At 40.0% G+C, this 24027-nt stretch overlaps 2 protein-coding genes across 4 annotated transcripts; both read right to left on the reverse strand.

Annotated features, from left to right (window-relative positions):
- Window positions 1-1000: 1000 nt before the first annotated feature.
- LOC121856251 lies at window positions 1001-13185 on the reverse strand. The gene is made up of 3 exons (XM_042351636.1): window positions 13060-13185; window positions 3673-3758; window positions 1001-3298 (listed from the first exon to the last, which is right to left on the reverse strand). Exons 2-3 carry the CDS (start codon window positions 3699-3701, stop codon window positions 2770-2772), a joined length of 558 nt encoding a protein of 185 aa, XP_042207570.1. The 5' UTR covers window positions 3702-3758; window positions 13060-13185; the 3' UTR covers window positions 1001-2769.
- Window positions 13186-18122: 4937 nt separating this feature from the next.
- On the reverse strand, window positions 18123-23583 carry LOC121856256. Of its 3 annotated transcripts, none has more exons than XM_042351658.1 (3): window positions 23492-23583; window positions 20594-20689; window positions 18123-20165 (listed from the first exon to the last, which is right to left on the reverse strand). In XM_042351658.1, exons 2-3 carry the CDS (start codon window positions 20662-20664, stop codon window positions 19865-19867), a joined length of 372 nt encoding a protein of 123 aa, XP_042207592.1. In that variant the 5' UTR covers window positions 20665-20689; window positions 23492-23583; the 3' UTR covers window positions 18123-19864. The 3 variants fall into 3 exon arrangements, with proteins under 3 accessions (XP_042207592.1, XP_042207584.1, XP_042207602.1); XM_042351650.1 differs by having other exon boundaries at window positions 23435-23573; XM_042351668.1 differs by having other exon boundaries at window positions 23487-23546.
- Between the last annotated feature and the right edge of the window lie 444 nt (window positions 23584-24027).

Here is a 24027-nt window from a genome sequence, read left to right on the forward strand (position 1 = left end):
AATGGAACAAGTTACCAAATATAATCATTAACTCGAATACACTGGGTAGCTTCAAACATAGGTTGGATGCTTATATGAGCAATAGGGGTTGGGTATAAACGGGACTGCCCAGTATGGGTCAATAGGCCCGCTGCAGTTTCCTCTATTCTTGTGTTCTTGTTCTTGTGAGTCCACGATCTGGAGTGTGTTGGGTTCCAGTGACGGAGGGAGGTGGAGCCCTGCGTGATGGAGGGAGGTCGGACATAGTCAAAGGAGAGGTTAATGTACATAAACCTGGTCTTGGTGTGTGTGTGTGTGTGTCTGTCTGTGCGTTAGGCCTTGGGGACAGTTGTTATCACGAGACAGAATATACCAGGAGACTGATGGTATTAGGGGGATAACTGGTATAATGGAACTAATGGTAGCAAAGTACAGCTGGTATCAGAGCTTAAAATTATCTTAATTATAAAGAAATATTGGATTTTCTGTGTGTGACTGCGTTTGTTTATTATGGGATGCTTCTAGTGTCAAAATATTATTATTATTATTTTATTATCATGACTTATTATTTCTTATTTTCATTATTTATTATTATTATTAATGTCAGTATCGTTCTTTATCTTTATTATTATTGTTGGTGTTTCAGATAGAATGAAACACGGGTACAGAAACACACACACACACTCTTTATACCACTCTCCTACACACACACTCTTTTTACCACTCTCCCACACACACACTCTTTTTACCACTCTCCCACACACACACTCTTTTTACCACTCTCCCACACACACACTCTTTATACCACTCTACACACTATACCACTCTCCACACACACACTCTTTTTACCACTCTCCCACACACACACTCTTTATACCACTCTCCCACACACACACTCTTTTTACCACTCTCCCACACACACGCACTCTTTATACCACTCTCCCACACACACTCTTTTCACCACTCTCTCTCACAAACGCATTCTCAAACGCCTTAAAAAGGTGAAATAGCAGAACCAATAATTGATATATGTATTTTTATTATTAATATTCACTTCAAATTATATAATTACATGTAATATATCACATCTTTAAATATTTCTCTTTAAGTGGAAATTATCTCACAGGAACGAGATGGTCGAAGATAATGCAAGAGGAACGATAAGAACAGATAAGAACATGGAAAGAGATAGGAGATAGAGACAGACACAGAAAGAGAGAGAAAGTAGGAAATGGTACACACAAAGGAGAGACCTAGATAAAGATAAGGGGAACAGAGGAAGACAATGACGGATCAATAACCAGAGAGCAATATCGAGTATAAAGCAACAGGGTAAGAGAGAGAGGAGTAGAAGATTCACATATTTATCACACAGCATTAGTTCAGCTCAGTAACCAACAACACTGACTTACATATATATAGTGTGTCACTGTTAACTACTTATCACAAAACACACACTACAAAACATGCAAAAGAAAAAACTTATAATAAATCAAGTGAAAACAAACTTTTTTTTAATCAGTTTTAGGAAGAATAAACTAATGAAGCTTCATTTGGCGGCGCGGCGTTTACATATTTTGTACTGTAAATATATACATGGAGATTACTGCATCCATGGTTAAATTGATTTGTATTTAACTCTAAGATGTTCTTTGCCATCTTAACGTAATATAAGAAAAGTTTTTTTGCTATGAAATTATAGATATATCGTCAGTACAGCTATCCTAAACATCACGACAATATTGGTATAAATTATAATCTCTTGTGGCATTTAACTCTATTCCTTATAGTGAGCACAAGGCACAGGTATCATTACTAATGCACTCGTTAAAACAATAAAGTTCTTAAGAGCTAAAACTGACCAACTTATATATATATATATATATATATATATATATATATATATATATATATATATATATATATATATATATATATATATATATTGTGTGTGTGTGTGTGTTTCTGTTTCGGTAGAGAGAGATAATCGCAAGTCAACAAAACAATGAATGTATTTGCGAAAAGGAATGACTTTCTTATTTTTTAGAAAAACTTCGTGAAAAATTACCTCATATCACACATTTTGCCGTTTCGTTTATCACCGTACGACACGACATTATACTTGGAAGTTGGTTAGGTTAAGTTTTCTAGAGGTTATTTATCTCTATGTATTATAATGATCTAATTCAACACGATTATCACTAGCCAGTCAGAAGTTTCCCCACAAAACAGTATAGTACATCGAAGTTATCAGTAAGAAATTATCCCTAGTTTGTGTACCATCATTGATGTTACTGTCCATGCACCGTACCGTACCTTCATAAGTGGTACAGTACAAACAAGCCCATCTACACATTGGCCACATATGTATAGGGGTCATTCAGTGTTGTGGGGATCTCCTACCTAGTCCATTATTCTATTATTTTCCTTCTCTAATCTGATGAACTAATGAGCCACTGTCTGGGAAACAAAACTCATAGTATTTGGTTGATCGTGTAAAAGGATTCCTGCAAGTGATCCTTCTGTATTGGTAGTCATTCGCTTCAGGGGGCAGGGAGTGTTTTGTTATATTCTAAATCACTTGTTTTGTCAGAAGGTTAACTATAATAACAAACATATTAAGATCCTGGAAACACAGTGGCCTTTTCGTTCATAAATTGGTAAAATAATTATCTGCCCCCCCCCCCACCTCAGGAGAGCCACTGCTCGTGAGAACCGGCTTTGATTTTAAAAGATGTTACTTACAAACACATTCTATCTAGCAGAAGATTTGATACGATTACAGCTAGGCTACTTCCGCGACACCCAGCAATGATCATCATCCCTGGCTACCAGGTCCAAACGGTCACCTCGAGGGCGTCGGTGACCACGACCTTGTCGAGAGCCCTCAGGTTCAAGATGGGCAGCGGGGTTCATTGTCATTCCAGGTTCTTGGCGAGTCATTTGCTGTTGCTGGTTCATGTCGTTCCAATGACCTTGCTGTGTTTGGTCCTGGTAGATATTGTTCCCGTGGCCTTGCTGTGTTTGGGCCTGGTAGCTGTTCCAATGTCCTTGCTGTGTTTGGTCCTGGAAGATGTTGTTCCCATGGCGTTGCGGTGTTTGGGCTGTGTAGCTGTGGGTGGAAGAACTAACCAGGTTGAAAGTGGTGGTGGGGATATCGGGAGCCTGTGACGGACGCGTCAGGTTTCTGTCGATTGATAATGTCGACATCATCTGGGTAACTGGCGCGTAGTTTGGTTCGTGGAGCTCTAGTTGCCAGTCCTTTTGGCTGAACACCGTGATGAACTCGGAGTTGTTGTCAAGTGATGCTTCTGTGATTCTGTGAGAAGGAACGAGACGAAGTAAAAATTAACTGAACATACGCAACAGGTGTTATTCAGAGTAATATCGGACACTGTCTATGAATGTGTTTGTGACAGTACACTGGTATTTACGTATCTATGCGTTTTATATCTCGTGTGTGTGTGTGTGTGTGTGTGTGTGTGTGTGTGTGTGTGTGTGTGTGTGTGTGTGTGTGTGTGCGCGTTTAGTAATGAAGCTATAAATGTAAATTCACAAACCTGATACCTGTGTGATTATGAAAAGCATGTAATTCAACATAGTTTCGCTTGTATCTGACAATCCAATCCTAACACAACATTTTACCAGAACAGTACGTGAAGAAAACAGGTATTACCAATGAACGGCACTCACCTGTCAAAGTATTCATCCATGGTCGTCATTTTAACAGGTGTGCAATCAGCTGAGTACAGGTGGGACTCTCGGATCCTTTGTGTTATCTGAGGTGAGGGAGGAGGAAAGTACTTGGTCAATATAATCACTTAAACGAGAATAAGGACTTGTATATTGTACTTATATGAGACAGAGAGAGAGAGAGAGAGAGAGAGAGAGAGAGAGAGAGAGAGAGAGAGAGAGAGAGACACACACACACATGTCTGTTAAAGGGTGGGGTCGGTTGGGAGGTGTGTGGTGGTGGACAGAAGGGTGTAGAGGGATGGAGTGAGGGGGTGTGTGTGGGTAGCGCTAAATAATATCAAGTTGACGGTAGATAAGATAATGTAGAGTGAGGCCGCGTCCTGATTACACACAACTGATATCCAATACCTAGAAATTTGCATAACCCGTTTATCATTCACGTCTGTTATCGCCTTTGCAGTCATCATCAGGAATGACACCACAGTGACAACAGGGTGGCACAACACAGTGACAACAGGGTGGCACAACACAGTGACAACAGGGTGGCACAACACAGTGACAACAGGGTGGCACACAGTGGCGTAGCTAGAGTGTGTGCCGCCCGGGGAACTATGAGTTTGCCGCCCCCCCCCCCGTGACCCTACAAAAAATACATATTGCACAGTGACTCACTCTTATATATATATATATATATATATATATATATATATATATTAAATAGTTTGCCTTACTGTTGTCAGACAAAAGCCACCCCGATCAAAGTAGGGGGCTTTTGTCTGGGTGGCTTTCGTCTGGGGGGCTTTTGTCTGTACCCCAGTGAGGATAGTGTCTTAGTATAAAATCGCAATGCTGTGAAACAAAATCTTAATATTTAATCTCAGTACCGCAGCAAAAGTCACATCAATATTTTTTAACCAATACTTTAATATTTCTTACCTTATAGTATTATGTCTTCCAACGAAGTAAATAACTGGATCGAAAACACAAGAGAACTTAAAAGTCGTCTAGCCTCCCCTCGTCTTGTCACGATGGAGACTTGTGCAGAACTGAAGTGAATTGCTTGTAACTGGTGGATTGGTCGGCTGTACATGAACTGATATGACCCGAGACTGCATGGTTTTGCAGCTACTGGAGACGTTAATCCTTCCCTTTGTATCGGCAGCAAGTTAATCCTCGTCGTGTCTGACCTAACACCTGACCCACACCACATGAGCTCACTGGCGTACTTGTTTGAAGTTGTTTCCTTAATCCTCAACAGGTTACAGGTTGTGTGTGTGGCTGGGGGGGGCGCATAGCAAGGGTGTAGCTCATGACGTGGCCGTGATGATGTGGGTCAGGTGTTAGGTCAGACACGACAAGGATTAACTTGCCGCCGATACAAAGGGATGGATTAACGTCTCCAGTAGCTGCAGATATGGGTGATGAGCAGACCCAAAAGTGCCGCCCCCCCAAAAGTGCCGCCCGGGGCGGACCGCCCCCCCCTAGCTACGCTAGTGGTGGCACAACACAGTGACAACAGGATGCGACACCAGTTTTTGTTTATGTAATCTATTGTTGTTTATTTTCTTTTTACTTTACTTGTTTACGGGTTTTTTATTTTGTATTTTATGCTCAATATTTTCATGTTTATTTGTTTGTGGAATTTGTTTTTGTTTTTTTGTTAAGCTTAGTTCTGGTTGATTTTTTTATTGTTTTTTTTTTACGTTTTGTTTGTTTTTGTTGGTATATTTATGTTTAGGATTTACGGGTTTGTTTACTTGTTTTTGTGTGGCTATATTTGTTTGTTTTTGTTTGTCAATATTTTCATTGTTTGTTTTTGTTTGAATTTTGTTTCATTTTGTGTATTTGTTGATTTGTTTGTCTTTCCTATTATCAATTTGTCCCCACCATACTCCCATGACTCCTACCATACTCCCATGACCCCCACCATACTCCCATGACTCCCACCATACTCCCATGACCCCACCATACTCCCATGACCCCCACCATATTCCCATGACCCCCACCATACTCCCATGACCCCACCATACTCCCATGACTCCCACCATACTCCCATGACTCCACCAAACTCCCATGACCCCCACCATACTCCCTGACCCCCCCACCATAGTCCCTTGTCCCATACTCCACTGGCCCCCACCATACTTCCATGACCCCCACCATACTCCCACTTGACTCCCCTCTCTGCTCCCACCATACTCATGACCCCCCCGCCTCCCATGACCCCCACCATACTCCCATGACTCCCCACTCCTCCACTGACCCCCACCATACTCCATGACTCCCCCATACTCCCACCCATCCTACCATACTCTCATGCCCCCACAACTCCCACTGCTCTACATACTCCATGACCCCACCATACTCCCATGACCCCACCATACTCCCATGACCCCACCATACTCCCCAGCCCCCACCATACTTCCATGACCCCACAAACTCCCACCGGCCCCCACCATACTCCCATGCCCCCCACCATAGTCCCATGACTCACCATACTCCCATGACCCCCACCATACTCCCATGACCCCCACCATACTCCCATGACTCACCATACTCCATGACTCCCACCATACTCCCATGATACATACTCCCATGACCCCCACCATACTCCCACTGACCCCCACCATACTCCCATGACTCCCACCATACTCCTGACCCCCACCATACCAGGCTCCCACCCAGCCCCACCCATACTCCCATGACCCCACCATACTCCCACCACCCCACCATACTCCCATGACTCCCCACCATACTCCCCACCCCCCCCACCATGCTTCCATGACTCCCACCATATCCCATGACCCACCATACTCCCATGACCCCCACCATACTCCATGACTCATGACCACCATACTGAGGAATAATGCACCATAGTCATGGAAATAATAAAATGCAGATTCTCAAGATAATGATGAGTGGATAAAGTAAATAATGAAGTAAATAAAGTAATAATGAGGTAGATAAAGTAATAATGAAGTAAATAAAGTAATAATGAAGTAGATAAAGTAAATAATGAAGTAGATAAAGTAAATAATGAGGTACATAAAGTAATAATGAGTAGATAAAGTAATAATGAAGTAAATAAAGTAAATAATGAAGTAGATAAAGTAATAATGAGGTAGATAAAGTAATAAGATAAAGTAAATAATGAAGTAGATAAAGTAAATAATGAAGTAAATAAAGTAAATAATGAAGTAAATAAAGTAATAATGAAGTAGATAATGAAGAAAATGCCAAAACTGTTGATAAATCTGATGATAAATAAATGTTGTTGAAAAAGTAAAATTGACAAATAAGGTCGTGTCTATTACCTCTATACAACAACAAAAATATCCCCACTAGTTGAACTAAGAGGTCTCCGACAAGTGAGGATAATATTGCTGTGATATAAGCAAGTGAGGATAATATTGCTGATGTGTTGTAGGCGAGTGAGGATAATATTGCTGATGTAAGTTATTTAGCGCGATATTCACCAAGGCAGTTGTGATTTGATTTTGATTTTGCCGCTTGCAGCGGCTACTTTATTGTGCACCCCACACTCATCCTGTGAACGGTAGCGCAAAAGGATTACAGAGTAGGGTTTACAAAGGGTCATAATAATTAACCACCGTTGTCAGGATATTATGGCACTGAAAGTTACACAGTATTTCATTTACATTATTTGTTTAGTTCTATACATAAAGGGTAACTTATTCACAAATGCGTGAGAACAGGCGTGTGAGGCAGTATGTCTGGCCTCACACTTTGTTATTCACATTTACGTGGGAGGTATTCAAGCACATTGCGTATTTGGTTCTGTACATGAGAATTGATATAGTTACTTAAGTGCAAAAAAGTGGATACAATCTTAATATGTCGGCTATCTTGCCATTAGAGATGAAGTGTTGTGCCATTTCACACACAGTGTGCTTGGACCTGTCCCTAAAAGGTTCTATCTTCACACAGTCGAGGACGTAGTGTTCAAGTGCGTGGCCATATGTATGGCCACACACTTTACATTTAGTTTTGTTTACATCTGCTTGAGGAACATACTGCCAAAGGTACTTATATCCTAACCTTAATCTAGCGGTTACAACATCTTGTAATCTAGTGATCTTGTTACTTGCTCCATATACATGTTTCACTTGATACATCTCATCATGGTAACCTATGGCTCGACTAGTGCCTGTTTGCACTTGTCTACTTGCGTCAAACTCATCAATAAGTTCTTTCCTAATTACAGTTTTAAGGGTTCTTTTTGACAGGCCCAAAAAGTTGTGTGTGTGTATATATATATATATATATATATATATATATATATATATATATATATATATATATATATATATATATATATATATGTGTGTGTGTGTGTGTGTGTGGAAATAAATCACTGTAGGTGCGCGCGATCCAGGTATATGCTGATAACCACAAGGAAAAAGAAAACACGAAGTTCCCAAGCGCTTTCGTGTAATTCACATCTTTAGGGGTGAGTACAAACTAAGTAGAAGTTCAGAACAAAATATATATACCGAATCCGTTAACATGAATTTGAGTAATGGCATGTACAAATTGGACAATTTTGTAATTAAGAAGATTTGTAACCAGGTGAGAAGGTTGGGTCAGTTTCTCCCTCTGACCTGACTACCGACCGCTGCGGTGCTTGGGAACTTCGTGTTTTCTTTTTCCTTGTGGTTATCAGCATATATATATATATATATATATATATATATATATATATATATATATATATATATATATATATATATATATATATATATATATATATATTATTTTTTAAGACCATTTTTGTAGGCCAATACATGTATGCACACGTACTGTACGTGTTTAATCTAACCTTTGCAATTTTATAGAGGGAAATTATTATTGGACTACCAAATAAACAAACAGATTAGTTAAATAAATAAAGTAATAAGTCTGTATCACTATAAACTACACTTCTGTCGATGTATAACTTTTGAACAACGGTGAACAAAGTGTGTCCAGTGTACCTGAGCAACATTCAACATTCAGTGAATAATAATGTTATTGTGTTATTATAAATGTGTAGAACAACTTACCCCTTAACATCATATTAACGTTGACAAGTTTTAAATACAAGTTATGGTGGTATGGGTCAAGACTGGAGCTGCCTCGCTTCATGGGTCAAGACTGGCGCTGCCTCACCTCATGGGTCAAGACTGGCGCTGCCTCACCTCATGGGTCAAGACTGGCGCTGCCTCACCTCATGGGTCAAGACTGGAGCTGCCTCGCCTCATTGGTCAAGACTGGAGCTGCCTCGCCTATGCCAAAAACCCTCACATTAGTTTTATTTTATCTTGATACACAAGACTACGTAGTGGTAACCTAAAACAGATTTTACTAACGTGTGTTGCTGCTTACTGTAACTAAACACTAATGATAAATTAATTATCGCCTTGTTCTCAGGTTTACACACCGTCAAGGTATTGTGGATGCATTACAACATTTGACTCAGTAAAAAATCAATATTAATTATTTTTTGTGATAGCGCACATAAATGTTATATTCTATCAAAGAAAATACGCTACGTTTATTATGTTTTCTTAAGTAATTGACTATTGTTCGTAAATAAAAAAAAGTGTATTTTTTTATGTGAGAACGTACAGGTGTCATGAGCAGAGGGTGGATGGAGTTGCGTGTTTATCGGTGACTTTGGCGTCCTGTAAATTATATATAACTTACAGTTTCTACAATCATTCCAGTATATTAACACTGTGTCATTATTTTACCTTATGTTTTATGCTACCTTGTACTTAAGTATAGGTAGCCCTTGTTAAGTGAGTGCGGCGTCAAATTATTTAAATCACTATGACACCACAACACTGACCGATATACTGTAGTACAGGAACTCGCACAAAATGGAGGGTGACGACGCAGGCGTGTACGGTGCAGCCTGAGCCCAGCCAGTCCTCCCTCAGTAATACACAACCATGACAGGATACGGAGGGGGCAGTAGGTGCCAAGTTTGTGTACATTATCTAAAGTTTCTGGTTAAGCATTGTTTAATGAAAAAACAGTTAATACAACATCAAGACACACCTCAGCCTTGGGTTATCTTGTCTACACACACACGTCCGTTCTACGCAGCGGAGAATGGCACCGTATGGAACAGAAATTGATGTATTAAAACCAAAACTCATTTTTTTTATCGATGGTTTTTGTCAACTCCGGCCGTTACTGTTGATGCCTTATAGAAATAAACAAACTAATTTCCACGGATATATGAAGGAAGGATGTTGACAATATCAATAACTTAATTGCATCACTTAAGAGACAAACTCTCTCTCTCTCGTTAATAAATTCATCAACATAATGTTTAGCAAAATAGATTCAAGATAAAGCAAAGAAATTTATATGACCAAAAAGCCAATTATTCTTTAATGTTATTAATGAACGTTAATAAAATGGTAAAAACCAAGTGTTTATTTAACTTGTTAATCCATATAAATAAACGAATCACGAATGAGATATAAAACGAATTTTAGACAAATAGGGAAAAAAATCAGTGTTATTTGAACCACATAAAAGTACATGAATTATTATATCTAAAGAACTATTGATGTATGTTTCTGGATACTTTGTGTGAGAGCTGAACACACACACACGGGGCATGGGGTTATTAAGTTTCAAATTAACTAATTAAGTTTTGTTCGATTAAGTTAGGAAAATCAACAGTATGGATACTCACTGGGTGTAAGGGCTAGTGTGTTATATTTTATGTTATTTTTTCTAAGGCGTTAACTGATTATTAATCGAAGTAAAATAAATTAATTTGCCCAAATTTCTATTAAGTTAAAATGTTATTTCAAAAGTTAATGAGTTAAGCAAAGTTAATTAATTGCCCCCTGTCTTCACTCACACACACACGGGGCCCCGGACAAAAGAGGCCCAGTGCCGGATTAACCATGGAGCACTTGAGACACTGGCCTCAGGCCCCCCGACTCTAAGGGGCCCCCAAATCCAAACATTCTCAAAGTTGAAGCGTATAAAACATGCACTTCGTTCAACGATGTCCTAGCAAAGTCTCAATTTTCTGTCTCTTATGAACATTAAATGTGTTATTTTGCAGAAGCTTAATATTGATGAAATCATTCATAAATTTGGGTATATTTTGTTCTTGTTATTTATATATACCTTGAGGGTAGGGGCCCCAAGTTGATCTGTGCCTCAGACCCCCAATAAGTTTAATCTGGCCCTGCAAAAGCCCCCTAGGACAAAAGCCCCTCAGTAAAAGTCCAAAATAGGACAGAAGCCCCCTGGTTTATGTTAAAGAGAGGGTCATTAGATATATTAAAAATATAAAGATTTAAATATGAAATTATTACAATTTAAATACAGTAATTAGAATATTATAACTCTTTCAATTTTGATATAGAACATTATTAAATAAATAGAAAAGAAAAAAAACGACATTTTATCTTCATGTTCATTCTGTATTTACTGAGGTGACCCTAGGGCCCAGTGAGGTCACTGAATGTCAGGGGAGTAATTACCCCAGTAGACAAAACATATATGTCATCGCAGATTTAATAAACATTCCTTGTATACTTCTTTATAACTATAACAGAATTCCCGAAGGTTAGGTTAGGTTAGGTTGGTGAAGTATTCATAAACTGTAAAAAATAAAATAATTTTTTTAAAAATTCTTATTTCTCCTGGGGGACTTTTGTCCTATACACACACACACACCAAAGATTTATAATTATGTAAAATTAATTTATAACAATAGTCAACACTGAATGAATGTTTACACACTTAACATTGTAAACTGCAGGAAAAAAATCATAAGCTTTTAAACAAGCAAGAAACATTATATTTTTTACTTCAAAAATCCTCATACAAGCATAATGCCCATTGCTTCCCTGCCAGTAAACGACACAAACAGTAGGTTAGGTCAGTTTAGGTTAGGTTAGGATTGTTTGTACAAATTATTAACCTTTATTAAATTTCTCAACTAAACTTGACCTCCTCTGAGATGACGAGAGCAACACAATAGAGAAAACAAATGTTGGTTGTGTGTAACATTTCCTATGTTAAACTCGTCTCTCTCTCTCTGAAAGAAAATTTAAACAAACTAACAGGTGTATTTATTAATTGTAATACCTATCTTTTTTTAAATAGTCAAAATTGAAACTTATCTTCTGTGTAGAAAAGATGAGGAAAATATTCTTTGTCAACTTCTTTGAGCTTCTGTTAAAGGCGGATGATATAAACAACATGGGCACATTGTGAGTTTTTTTTTTACTTAACTCACGAAAGCACACATTTATGTCATTTGGTCTCAACACCTGGGCACTAGTAATAAGAAAGTCTGGGGGCGTGGTCAGCCATAGATGGCGCCCCTGCCTGTTGCTGGGTTAAGGGAGTAATAATTATAATAAAATATTTAATCAGTAAAATCACCACACGAGACGTACTGTGGCGGCTGTATCCATACTCACTGGTGTGTACGGCTTTTGTGACGTACATAGCCTCACTAGTGCGTACGGCTTTTATGACGTACATAGCCTCACTAGTGCGTACGGCTTTTATGACGTATATAGCCTCTGGATGATAACTCCTGACCAGCCCATATATCATAAAATATTTATATACACTTAATCTTAAATAATTATACCTGCTACGACCGTCTGTCATCAGTTAGCTGCAGCCCCGCGCATACCTTTTCTCGCCAGGTACAGTACGTATTCAGTAGCTTCAAGTCCGAGCACAGTGTCAACAAATGTTGGGGGGGGGGGGTGTCAGGGTATAACTAAACCGCAACATAAAATGCCGTGAAGAGCGCTCAGATGCCGCTTATATTGTAAAACATGCAGAACGACTGACAGCCGCAAGCGGAGGAATGGGACGTCCTAAGGTTTCACCACCCTTGACGTAAACATTACACTACCGAGGATCGCTTCACACACTACATGTCATGTGAGTTATTCCCACACCTTGATGGCACGGACTAGTGGGTAAAACTATTAACTCGAATACGCTGGATAGCTTCAAACATAGGTTGGATGCTGATATGAGCAATAGGGGTTGGGTGTAAATGGGACTGCCCAGTATGGGCCAATAGGCCCGCTGCAGTTTCCTCCGTTCTTATGTTATGTTAACACAGCATCCTGGCTGGTTAAGGAAGGGGCACCGCTGGACAGTCCCATTTACACCCAACCCCTATTACTGTGATGTGTTTGAGGATCAGATGCTGGAACGATGGTGGAAGTTGATCGCTAGACTCACGGAAGCGCTTATCTCTCACAAAGTAACTCAGGAATACAGTGTCTGCTGCCAATAATTCACTCACCTTTCATAATTACTCACTTAACCACTGTCTCGTGTTAACATTATTCTATGACTGCGGCAGTTACTTACCGTGAGCGTTGTGGCGAGGAACGTCCACAAGGTCTCTACTGTTGACAGTCCCAACACTGACTGAGCTGCGATGGAGAGGAGTTACTCCCTCAATCGCTCTCACTGCGGTCTGTCTCACGTCTCACGGTCTCGCTCACACTACACCAGGCAAGCCCAGCGCTCGTAACACAGTTGCCACACATCAAATTTTGCTCATTCTTCTCAGTAAGTTGCTAAAATTGTATTTTTGCCGTATTTTTATCTTTATGGTTCCGGAATATTTTGTATTAGTCACTGAGCTGGACTGGTATTGAAATAGGAATGTGTTGTTTGTGTAGGAGTGTGGATCTACGTGCAAGCAGGTATGTCACCGTTTGTTGATGCTTTCGGCGCTTGGGAGTCTCTCTCTCTCTCTCTCTCTCTCTCTCTCTCTCTCTCTCTCTCTCTCTCATTATGAAGTTAGACATGGGAGGAAAAGCTTGGGGTCCCGACTGGTGCCTACCCATCAACCCGTGCTTGCCTGCTGCCAGACTACCATTTACTACACTGAACCAATACGCCAGACCTTATGAGGTGGCTATATTCCCAACAAATAACTGCGTTCCTTACATATGATTCACCATGTTTATATACTGTACAGTGCACACATTCAGAAGACAACTTGTCCTTGGTGTTTCTGCAGACACTACTTAATGAGATCCCTATTTGTTTTCTTAAATTCTTCTCTATGGCAACTTCCGTATTGTTACTCTCACTAACAGATGACCGTCTCGGTGGCTTCTTCACTACCCTCCACGTGAGCACTGCCTGGCCTGTGTTCCTTTGTGTGCTCCCGTTCAAAATTTTTTTTAATAAGATTCTCAGAGCTACTGTTCGACCAATACTTTTTATGGAATTTACTCCACACTTTCTAACAAGGTACATCACACTTTCTAACAAGGTACATCACACTTTCTAACAAGGTACTCCACACTTTCTAACAAGGTACCCCACACTTTCTAACAAAGTACATCACACTTTCTAACAAGGTACATCACACTTTCTAACAAGGTACCCCACACTTTCTAACAAGGTACCCCACACTTTCTAACAAGGTACTCCACACTTTCTAACAAGGTACTCCACACTTTCTAACAAGGTACTCCACACTTTCTAACAAGGTACTCCACACTTTCTAACAAGGACTCCACACTTTCTAACAAGGTACATCACACTTTCTAAGAAGGTACTCCACACTTTCTAAACAAGGTACTCCACACTTTCTAACAAGGACTCCACACTTTCTAACAAGGTACATCACACTTTCTAACAAGGCAGATCTTCTCATTTGCTCCGCGAGGGGCTAGTTTATTGGGCACCCCATTGCATCCTGTGTAAGGCGAAACGCAAAAGCATTTACAGCACCCAACTTGGAAGCACTTGGAGGTCAGGCTGGCCTTCTCGTTTCAGCATACTTAATATTGGTAGAACAAATACTGTTAACGTATACAACATCAACCTAGAAAGGTCGACTTGTGAAAGAGACTTAGGGGTACTTGTAAGCCCGGACCTATGGCCTAGAAAACATTGCGTTAATGTTCGAAATAAGGCAAACAGAGTATTGGGTTTTATATCTAGACGTGTAAGTAATAAGAGTGCAGAGGTCTTATTGCAACTATATCTTGCGCTAGTCAGGCCGCACCTCGATTATGCGGTTCAGTTCTGGTGCTCTTATTATAGAATGGATATTAATTCACTAGAGTCGGTGCAGCGAAGAATGACGAAAATGATTCTGGGACTTAGAAACCTTCCATATCAGGATAGGTTAAAGAAACTAAACTTGCATTCCCTAGAACGACGAAGAGTGCGGGAAGATATGATAGAAGTATTTAAGTGGGTGAAAGGAATCAATAAAGGGGATATAGATAAAGTTCTTATAATATCCGAGCAGGATAGGACTCGGAGCAACGGATTTAAGTTGGATAAGTTTAGGTTTAGGAGGGAGATAGGAAGGAACTGGTTCACAAATAGGGTGGTGGACGAGTGGAACAAGCTTAGCAACTTTGTAGTAAATGCTGGAACTCTGGAAAGTTTTAAAAGGAGGCTAGATCGATTCATGGATGATAGAGAGTGGTAGTAACTCTCGACAAGAGCTGCCATGCACAGGCTAACGAGCCTATTGCAGACTCCTTATTTTCTTATGTTATTATGTTCAGGCATATTCGGGCGTAAGTGCCTGAAGGACCACAAGTTAGAGTATTAGGTCAGGTGAGGTCAGGTCAGGTGAGGTCAGGTCAGGTGAGGTCAGGACGAGGTCAGTGGTGTTTGTGATGACGTCTTCGTATTGTTTTACTGCTGTGTTTAATTGGGTGTTGTGATTGTCAAGTTGTACGTGAGTGGGGTGTCTGGTGAGTGGGATGTCTGGTGAGTGGGGTTTCTGATGAGTGGGATGTCTGTTGAGTGGGGTGTCTGGTGAGTGGGGGTGATGAGGGTGAGTGGGGTTTCTGGATGAGGGGGTGTCTGGTGAGTGGGGTGTCTGTGAGTGGGATGTCTGGTGAGTGGGGTTCTGATGAGTGGGATGTCTGGTGAGTGGGGTGTCTGGTGAGGGATGTCTGGGGTTTCTGATGAGTGGGATGTCTGGTGAGTGGGGGTGGTGAGTGGGGTGTCTGGTGAGTGGGATGTCTGGTGAGTGGGGTTTCTGGTGAGTGGGGTTTCTGGTGAGTGGGGTTTCTGGTGAGTGGTATGTCTGGTGAGTGGGAGGACTGGTTAGTGGGGGGGCTGGTGAGTGGGAGGGCTGGCGAGTGGGAGGGCTGGGAGTGGGAGAGCAGTCGGTAGAGGGATACAAGGTGGTGGGTGGTGGTAAGAGTTGAAGTGAGTGGTGCTTGGTCATGGCTGCGTGTCATCACTGAGTCCTGCCATACAGTGAGTCCTGCCATATACTGGGTCCTGCCATACACTGAGTCCTGCCATACAGTGAGTCCTGCCATATACTGGGTCCTGCCATACACTGGGTCCTGCCATACACTGAGTCCTGCCATACAGTGAGTCTTGCCATATACTGGGTCCTGCCATACACTGGGTCCTGCCATACACTGAGTCCTGCCATACAGTGAGTCCTGCCATATACTGGGTCCTGCCATACACTGAGTCCTGCCATATACTGGGTCCTGCCATATATTGGGTCCTGCCATACACTGTATTGTTGTTATAGAAGTACAGTACCATTCTATAGTTTCAAACCGGTAGATCAGTTTCAGGATTAGGTTAGGTTAATCGTTTACTAGATACGTTCACAGGATCCTCTGCGGGTGTCAGTAAACTTCCGTCAACCGCTTGTAATTTCCTGATAGTCGCTGTTTCTGGGGCTGATGAGGAGCGATACTTGAAGACAGTTGAACACGCGAGTTACAGAAAGAAGTCGAACACACACACATACAAACACACACACACACACACACACACACACACACACACACACACACACACACACACACACACACACACACACACACACACACACACACACACACACACACACACACACACACACACACACACACACACACACACAAACACACACCCACACATTAAACATTAATCTGTATGTTCACTGTATGTTCCTTCACCTTTCTCTAATGAAGGCTTTTGTTAAACCACCAATGTATGTAATAAGTCATTTATGTCCAATGTATATTTTCAGCCTTCGGGCTGCAAACTTTTTCATTAAACCGTTTATTATTATTATTATTATTATTATTATTATTATTATTATTATTATTACAAACGTCACTGCAAGCGATAAATCTTCCTGCTATCGTCTCCACATCCTCTGTCGTGTCGAATCCTTGGACTTCCCGCGTTTGTATTGTTAAAATGCGACACTACAAGGAATTCCACGAGTACAGTGGAGCGCGTGCAACATTTTTCTTTCCCTCCCCCACACATCAAGAGGCGCTCAGTGTACCTCTCAATTATCCTGTTACCGCCTGAGACTCTGTCGTCCGCGAATTTCTTTCTGTTCGACACCACAACCAGCCCATACTACCACGTTGTCATGGGTTGCGTTAGACTTACCCACGCAACCAAATCCAAAGCTTCTTTTACTAGAGATAAGCCATCCGGCGAGCCATGATTACGACATATTTTTTCCATTAGTGGTATGTTAGCCAGTCTATAGGGGGAGGCCATTGAGACAGTGTTCTACTGTTCATCGCCTCACGTCCCAAAACCACATTTTGAGTAATATCCCCTAGGTCATGGGTTAGTTAAGACACCGTCCCCACCCTCTCCCTCCTGAAGGGAACGGTACACCACACAGAGTCCTGCACCTCGTCCTGTGGACACGAGACAATCGCCCGTATTATTAGACAACATCTTCCCTTGAAGAGGATCGTCGTGTTTCAACCCGAGTTTTAAACTAAATGAGTCCTGAGGGACACCGCAGTACAGTACTTGACGGGGTGGTGTGGCGGTAAAATGAACTAATTCCAATATTATAAATTAATTTTATTGGAATCCAAGTGGTAGTGTTATTGATTAACTAAAATAACTTAATACATTTCATGTTCGTAGTTGCAGAACCCACCAAGACCTTCGAGAGGACCACATGTGGTCCAGTCTCCCATCTCTATTACTCTTCACGGTGTCAGCTCCTTCGCCAGCAAATTTTTTTAGCTCGGCACTTGATTCATTTACAGTCAACAGTATGGCTAGGCGTGGGAATGTGTTCTAACACCGAGGGATATCAACTCTTTCATCACCATCGTACAAATGGCTGTGATGGAAGCGTGTAGTTAGTTCCCTTCTGTCAAGGACGTCCTCCCGTCCCGCCCTGAAGCTATAGTCCCAGCTGTTGTGTACCATGTGATCACCTTCAGGATACTGTGTAATTAGCTACACCACCCGCCTCAGGGTTAGGTGTCCACGCTTCTGACCCATACAACAATGCTAACCATATACTTTTTTTCTCTTACTGAATTTAATGTGTATTTTTTAATAGGCTTTTGAGATTATTAAATGCTGTTTTTTACTGACATATTCTTGTTTTTTTGAAGAGGACACGTTATTCATACAGAGATCACCACAAGGAAAGAGAAACACGAAAGTTTGAATGTGTTTTCTTGATTATTCACATCTTCAGGTAGTACAGGAGACATGAGAAGCCAGAAAGTTGAGGAATGAACCAAGAACGAACAATGTCTTGTTTATGATGCAATACCATTACCGGCTAGACTCTTAAGGCTAAAAAAATGGAGAAATAAATTTAAATAGAAGTAAAAGGTTGACTGGACAGAAGCGAAGGACAGACAACAATTAATGCTGTGACCTTACCTGTTCAGCCAATTTAGTCGTCTCTCCTATTCTACCTCCTCGTCCTTTAATTTCAGTTCCATTGTAATTGTTTTCTGGTTCACTAAGTTTTATACAATGAACAAAATTCGTCTCAAACTTGTCCTATTTTACTTGATATAAACAGTCTCAAATGGTTTAATTTTCTATAAGCATACAAAACAGGTGTTATATTTCCTATTTTAATCAGTTTCGTTGATTGATGATGATGTGGATGCTAGAGGCAGTAGTCTGGGGGTCAAATTGTCTTAGAACCTTATTTTTTTTATTTTACGGGGATTAGCCCACCCCGGCACAGGTCACTGACCCGCAGCGGGGCCTGGGAGGCGAAAACGTAGACTGACTCATCATTCTGTCACTTTATGTAACTTGCTGACAAAACCCATGACCTTTCAGGCTTTTACGCCCTTAATGCATGGGTCATAAAGCCAAGCATGAACTACGCGTGCTTCCCAAATGGGCGCTGTAAACGCTTCCGCGCTTCCCCTTGCACAGGATGCAACGGGTTAACTAGCCCCCTTGGGGGCAATCTAAAAATCTATGACATACATAATTACCTAACCTAACCAAACGTAACCTTATTTAACCTATTTGTTTATGTCATGATAATAAATTATGTCTTATATGAAACAGACCAAATTTACCATACATTAAGTTATATTAATAAAAACAAAGTGTTCTCCGTATTTGGTAAACACGTCAACTGCGTTTTAGGGTTTAATCGAATGATCATCTTCTACCCAGTTCGTGAAATGGGGTCTTAACCTAACCTCTCTCGACCTAACCTAGGAATGGTTAGGAGCCCAGTTCACGAATTGGTCAATTTCATACACACACTACTATTTTAAATGAAAACAAGTGATATTTACCTTTATAATATGGGAACCAATATTCATGGAGCTATAACATAAACCATATAAAGTTACTCCATTTACCGACTACACAGAGCGGCCGCGAGCCTCCTGCCCTCAAGGTACAGAGGCTCCTGCAGGCTCAAGATGTTATCTGCTGCAGTACTCAATTCTACAGCGAAGAGAGGGAAGGCGGTCAAGCGCACTGCCGGCCACATTGTTACCGTGTGTGGCCAAGTCTTAGTATTGTCTTTCAGTGTTGTAGGGTTGAATGGAACGATTATTATCCCATAGCGTTAAAATATCTCTCCGGGATCGTCAACAACAGGAATCATTTATTTGATAATTCATAAATTTAAGGCACTCGTTGTGATTACATTACTTTGCTGAAATTAAAAATCTTTTTATCATCTAAATTATTGGAAGACATAAGAGTGGTAGAAATTGGGAGGTAAATGTAAGCTTTTTATTTAGGCACTTAAGAAAGTCATCGGTTTGACTTGTAAGGTGAGAAGATGTAAGCTATCACATCGTCAGCAATTAATCTTATTTTACACTTTATCAGAGAGGAAGATTAGCATATCTACTGTTCAGTCGTGTGTGTGTGTGTGTGTCCTGCCTTCACCACACCTTCAATATTCGCCATGCTATTGATTGTTGCCACCGGATGTTTCCTCTTCATCCTTCTTGTCGTGCTGGTTATCGTCTTCGTCAGCGTCTGCAGCAGAGGAGGACGAGGAGGAAAGCGATAATGAAGGCCCATCGTCCTGGCTACTTCCGCTACCTAACTCTCCTTGGTTCGACGTGCCATAATCTTCCCCTTGATACTCAACTGGTATAAACTCCTCATATTCTTGTCCTCTGCTGAACCCCGAAATGATGGGATTGTCCAAAACTTCATCTTCCTGCTGTTGGCTGGAACTTAACGGGATAGACCGGATACATCTCCTGTAAAAAAAAAAAAAAAAAAAAAAGATTAATTCTTATTGGTTTCTCAACTTATATATTAGTCTTTATATCTATTTATATAGGCTATTTCATATGACAATAAATTGACGACTGCTCAGAGGAACTGAAGAGCCATAAGTAGTCTAAGTTATTAACCCCGTTGAGACACGATACCGATAAGGAAGGTAAGACTGATAAAAACGCAAACACAAACACACCCACGTTGGATCTAGTTTCTTCTCTAATATTAATTGTTTGGATTCTTAAGAAATTTTTAAATGATATTTGTCTTAATTTTTTTTTTACTTGTAATTAAGAAGACGCATCAATCATCAACAAACTCTCACTACAAAATTATTGATGCTGCTTTGGATATAATATTACGAGAGAGAGAGAGAGAGAGAGAGAGAGAGAGAGAGAGAGCATACCTTAGTACATCTTCCAAACCCTCGTCCTCACTGTCAGTCGCTCCGTCAGTCGCTCCCCCTGTCTTGTCCATGCTTGGCGGCTCTCCCTGACCTCACCTGGGAAGATCACAAACAAGAAAAGAACAAAATAAATTAACAGGTGATCATCTCGTGGACTGGGATATAAACGGCAAGACATAAAACTTCATACAATAATTTAGTCTATTTCTCTTGTACATTATGAACTAAACTCCAGTTACACGCTTGAATTTTGTCTCTGTTTGTCTGTCTGTCTGTCTGTCTTTTTCTGTCTCTCACTGCACTGTGGTCACCTTTTAAGTCATCAGCTATGGTGTGTTAGGTGATGGGACGCAACTGGTAAACTTGGCTTGCTTCACCTTGCTATTACTGTACTGATTATTAAACTGTTTACTTAGTTATTTACACGAGTTTAACAATGTGAAATATTAAAATGGAGACTTGAGAATTTAACCTAATGTAACCAAACCTTAACCGTTTATTGTACACAGGAGGTTCTCATCTCTAATTAATTCGTAACACCTGGAGAGATCTCTACCTGTAACACCTGGAGAGATCTCTACCTGTAACACCTGGAGAGATCTCTACCTGTAACACCTGGACACACACACACACACACACCTGGGTACGGTGTTTACAAATGGACGTAATGTACTGCAGTCTCGGTTCAGTTGGTATTTCTAATTGTAAATTGCACCTGATAATAACTGCAGATGCAACTCAGTCAGAAATACCAACCGAACTAACGTTACTATATTATTATTACTACTAACGCTACTATACTACTACTATTACTACTACTATTAATGCTTCTATACGACGACTACTTTTTTTTTATAACGTGGCCTCCAGCCTCCCCCAATAGCCACACCTTCGCCACCATTTTATTATCTTAAAATTAAATATCCTACTACTACTACTACTACGACTACTTGTACTACTACTATTACTACTACAATTTTCTTGGCCTCTAACCTTCCCTCATAGATATACCTTCTCCACACATTAATTTCTCCTAATAGAAAACTAACTACCCAAGCTGAGTTAGTTAAGCCGCAGATCTTTGAGGCATTTAGTGAGTGTTGCCTCATTAACTGTGATTGTTGCCTCAGTATATGTGATTGTTGTCAGCCGATAATCTTGTTCCCCTTGAGTCACAAGAGAGCAGGCACTGAGCAGGGAAGACGAGACGACTCAACCAGACCAGGATGTAACTTTCAGGTTGTTGTTTCCTTTCTGATAACACCTCCACCACTAAGATCAATATGGAAGAAAGTGAAGGGAGAGGAGGAGAGTGAAGTAAGAGGAGAAGAAGATAAGGAGGGGAAGAGTAGAAGATAGGAAGAGGGAGGAGATTAGAAGAAGAGAAGGAGAATAGAACAGGAGAAGAGGAAAAGGAGAGAAAAGAAAAGAAGAAATCAGAAAGTAGCCGAAGAAGGGGAGAAGAGGAAGTGAACAAGAGAGTAGACGTAGATAAAAAATATAATAACAATAACAATAATAATAATAATAATAATAATAAAAATAATAATAACACAAATTAACTGTACTGTAATACCTAATTATAATAATAATAATAGTACTATGATAATAATAATAATAATAATAATAATAATAATAACACAAATTAACTGTAATACCTAATTATAATAATAATAATAGTACTATGATGATGATTATGACATGATGATAATAATAAGAACGGAAATAAAATATTGAAAAATTAAAATAAGGTCTGGAGCTGGAAAAATAATTCTAAAAAAGAAAAAAAAAGATAAATAAGAAAAAAAAATATAGAAATAAAAGAAAACAAATGAGTAATGAGATAAACAAAAGAAGAATATAATGACAAAATGTAAAAAAAACATAAATGAGAGAAGGAAATTGAATAATAATAATAATAATAATAATAATAATAATAGTAAAGAACTTGAGAAGAGAAGATGAAGAGGAAATAGAAGTAGAACAACAACTACAAAATGTCAACAACTAACAACTACAAAATATCAACAACTTACAACAACTACAGACCGTCAACAAAACTAAGAAATATAAAGGAAAAACTAAATAATAAAAAAAAACAGCCTTATAAATGACCGATGGAAGATGACGTCAGGAATTAGTGTTGTTTTAAGACAGTGTGGTAGTAATTCACTGCTGGTAACAATAATGATTGACTAATACATAACTAAACAAACTAAAAATCATTATGACGTTGTTGTATTTTCACGCGTCACAAATACATAAAAATGTGAGCAACAGAATATGTCATCACATAATATTTTCCATGCAATAACTAACTAAATCACAACGTTATGGTATTTAGATGCAATAACCGTGGAACTATTTACCCCTCACAGAAAAAAATAAATCCTCATAATTTTAGTGTTATTAGTCTACAGTGATTTCCTGAGGTTTATAAATAATTAATAATGTGATTTTATCTTTGTTATCACTTGAACAGTTAGATATTAATTAAGCTCACTGCTTGGGACTGATCAGAGAGCGATCACATGACATCTTAGGCCGCGTCAGCAGTAACGGAGCAAAATAATAATGAAGCGAGAACAAACAACTTTTTCCCTGTCAGTAGTGGTCACTAACACCTCCCAGCCTCTTCATCACCACAAACATCATTAGCTAATAGGGTTTCAAAAAGAGGAGCTCCTAATTCACGATAAACGCACTTTACGCTCGCTGTAAGAACGATCTATAACGTTCACGATCAATTCAGTGACAATCGATTCGTTTATCGTTGCATGATTCGTATGTAAATAGTAGTTACGTATCATATAAAAAAAACGAATTTATCACTGTAGTTACAAGAGATTCGCCTTGTGCAACGGAGCTTCAGTGAGCGATGGTGAGTCCCAACCTTACCTCACGCTGTTATATCTTGGACTGGCGGTCGGTCGAAGCCAGGCAATGAACACTCACTACCACCGACCAGGCAGGCAGGCACCGGGACCCACCATCTGATCCATTGAGTGTTGCCAACTCAGCGCTTCAGTTTCGATATAAATACACAAGTGATTCTCATAAGTTGTCTGGTTAGATGAGGCCTTCGTTGTTATATTCATGACAACGATTCATTCAGATACTACAGCCGCTTATATTAATTACATAAAATTGAGAGATTGTAAAGCCACCTCAGGCAGCCTGCCTGCGCAGTCGCAGTGATACATGGCTGGCTGCCATGCACAGCTGACTTCCTGTTGGTTGGTTTAAATTATCGCTTTAATAACAACGCGTGATAACTGAAATCACATTGTACAGTAACTTAAGGTAACTAATTAACTACAGTAACTGACTAGTGTGGCGTATAATAAGTAGTTGGAAGTTTAATAATTACTTCTAGGAATTCTGTTGGGAATCTACACTTTTACTTTTTCTTTTTACTTTTATCCTCTTCGCCA

The sequence above is a fragment of the Homarus americanus genome, unplaced genomic scaffold (genome assembly GCF_018991925.1).
Source record: "Homarus americanus isolate GMGI-L3 unplaced genomic scaffold, GMGI_Hamer_2.0 scaffold1024, whole genome shotgun sequence".
Classification (NCBI taxonomy): domain Eukaryota; kingdom Metazoa; phylum Arthropoda; class Malacostraca; order Decapoda; family Nephropidae; genus Homarus; species Homarus americanus.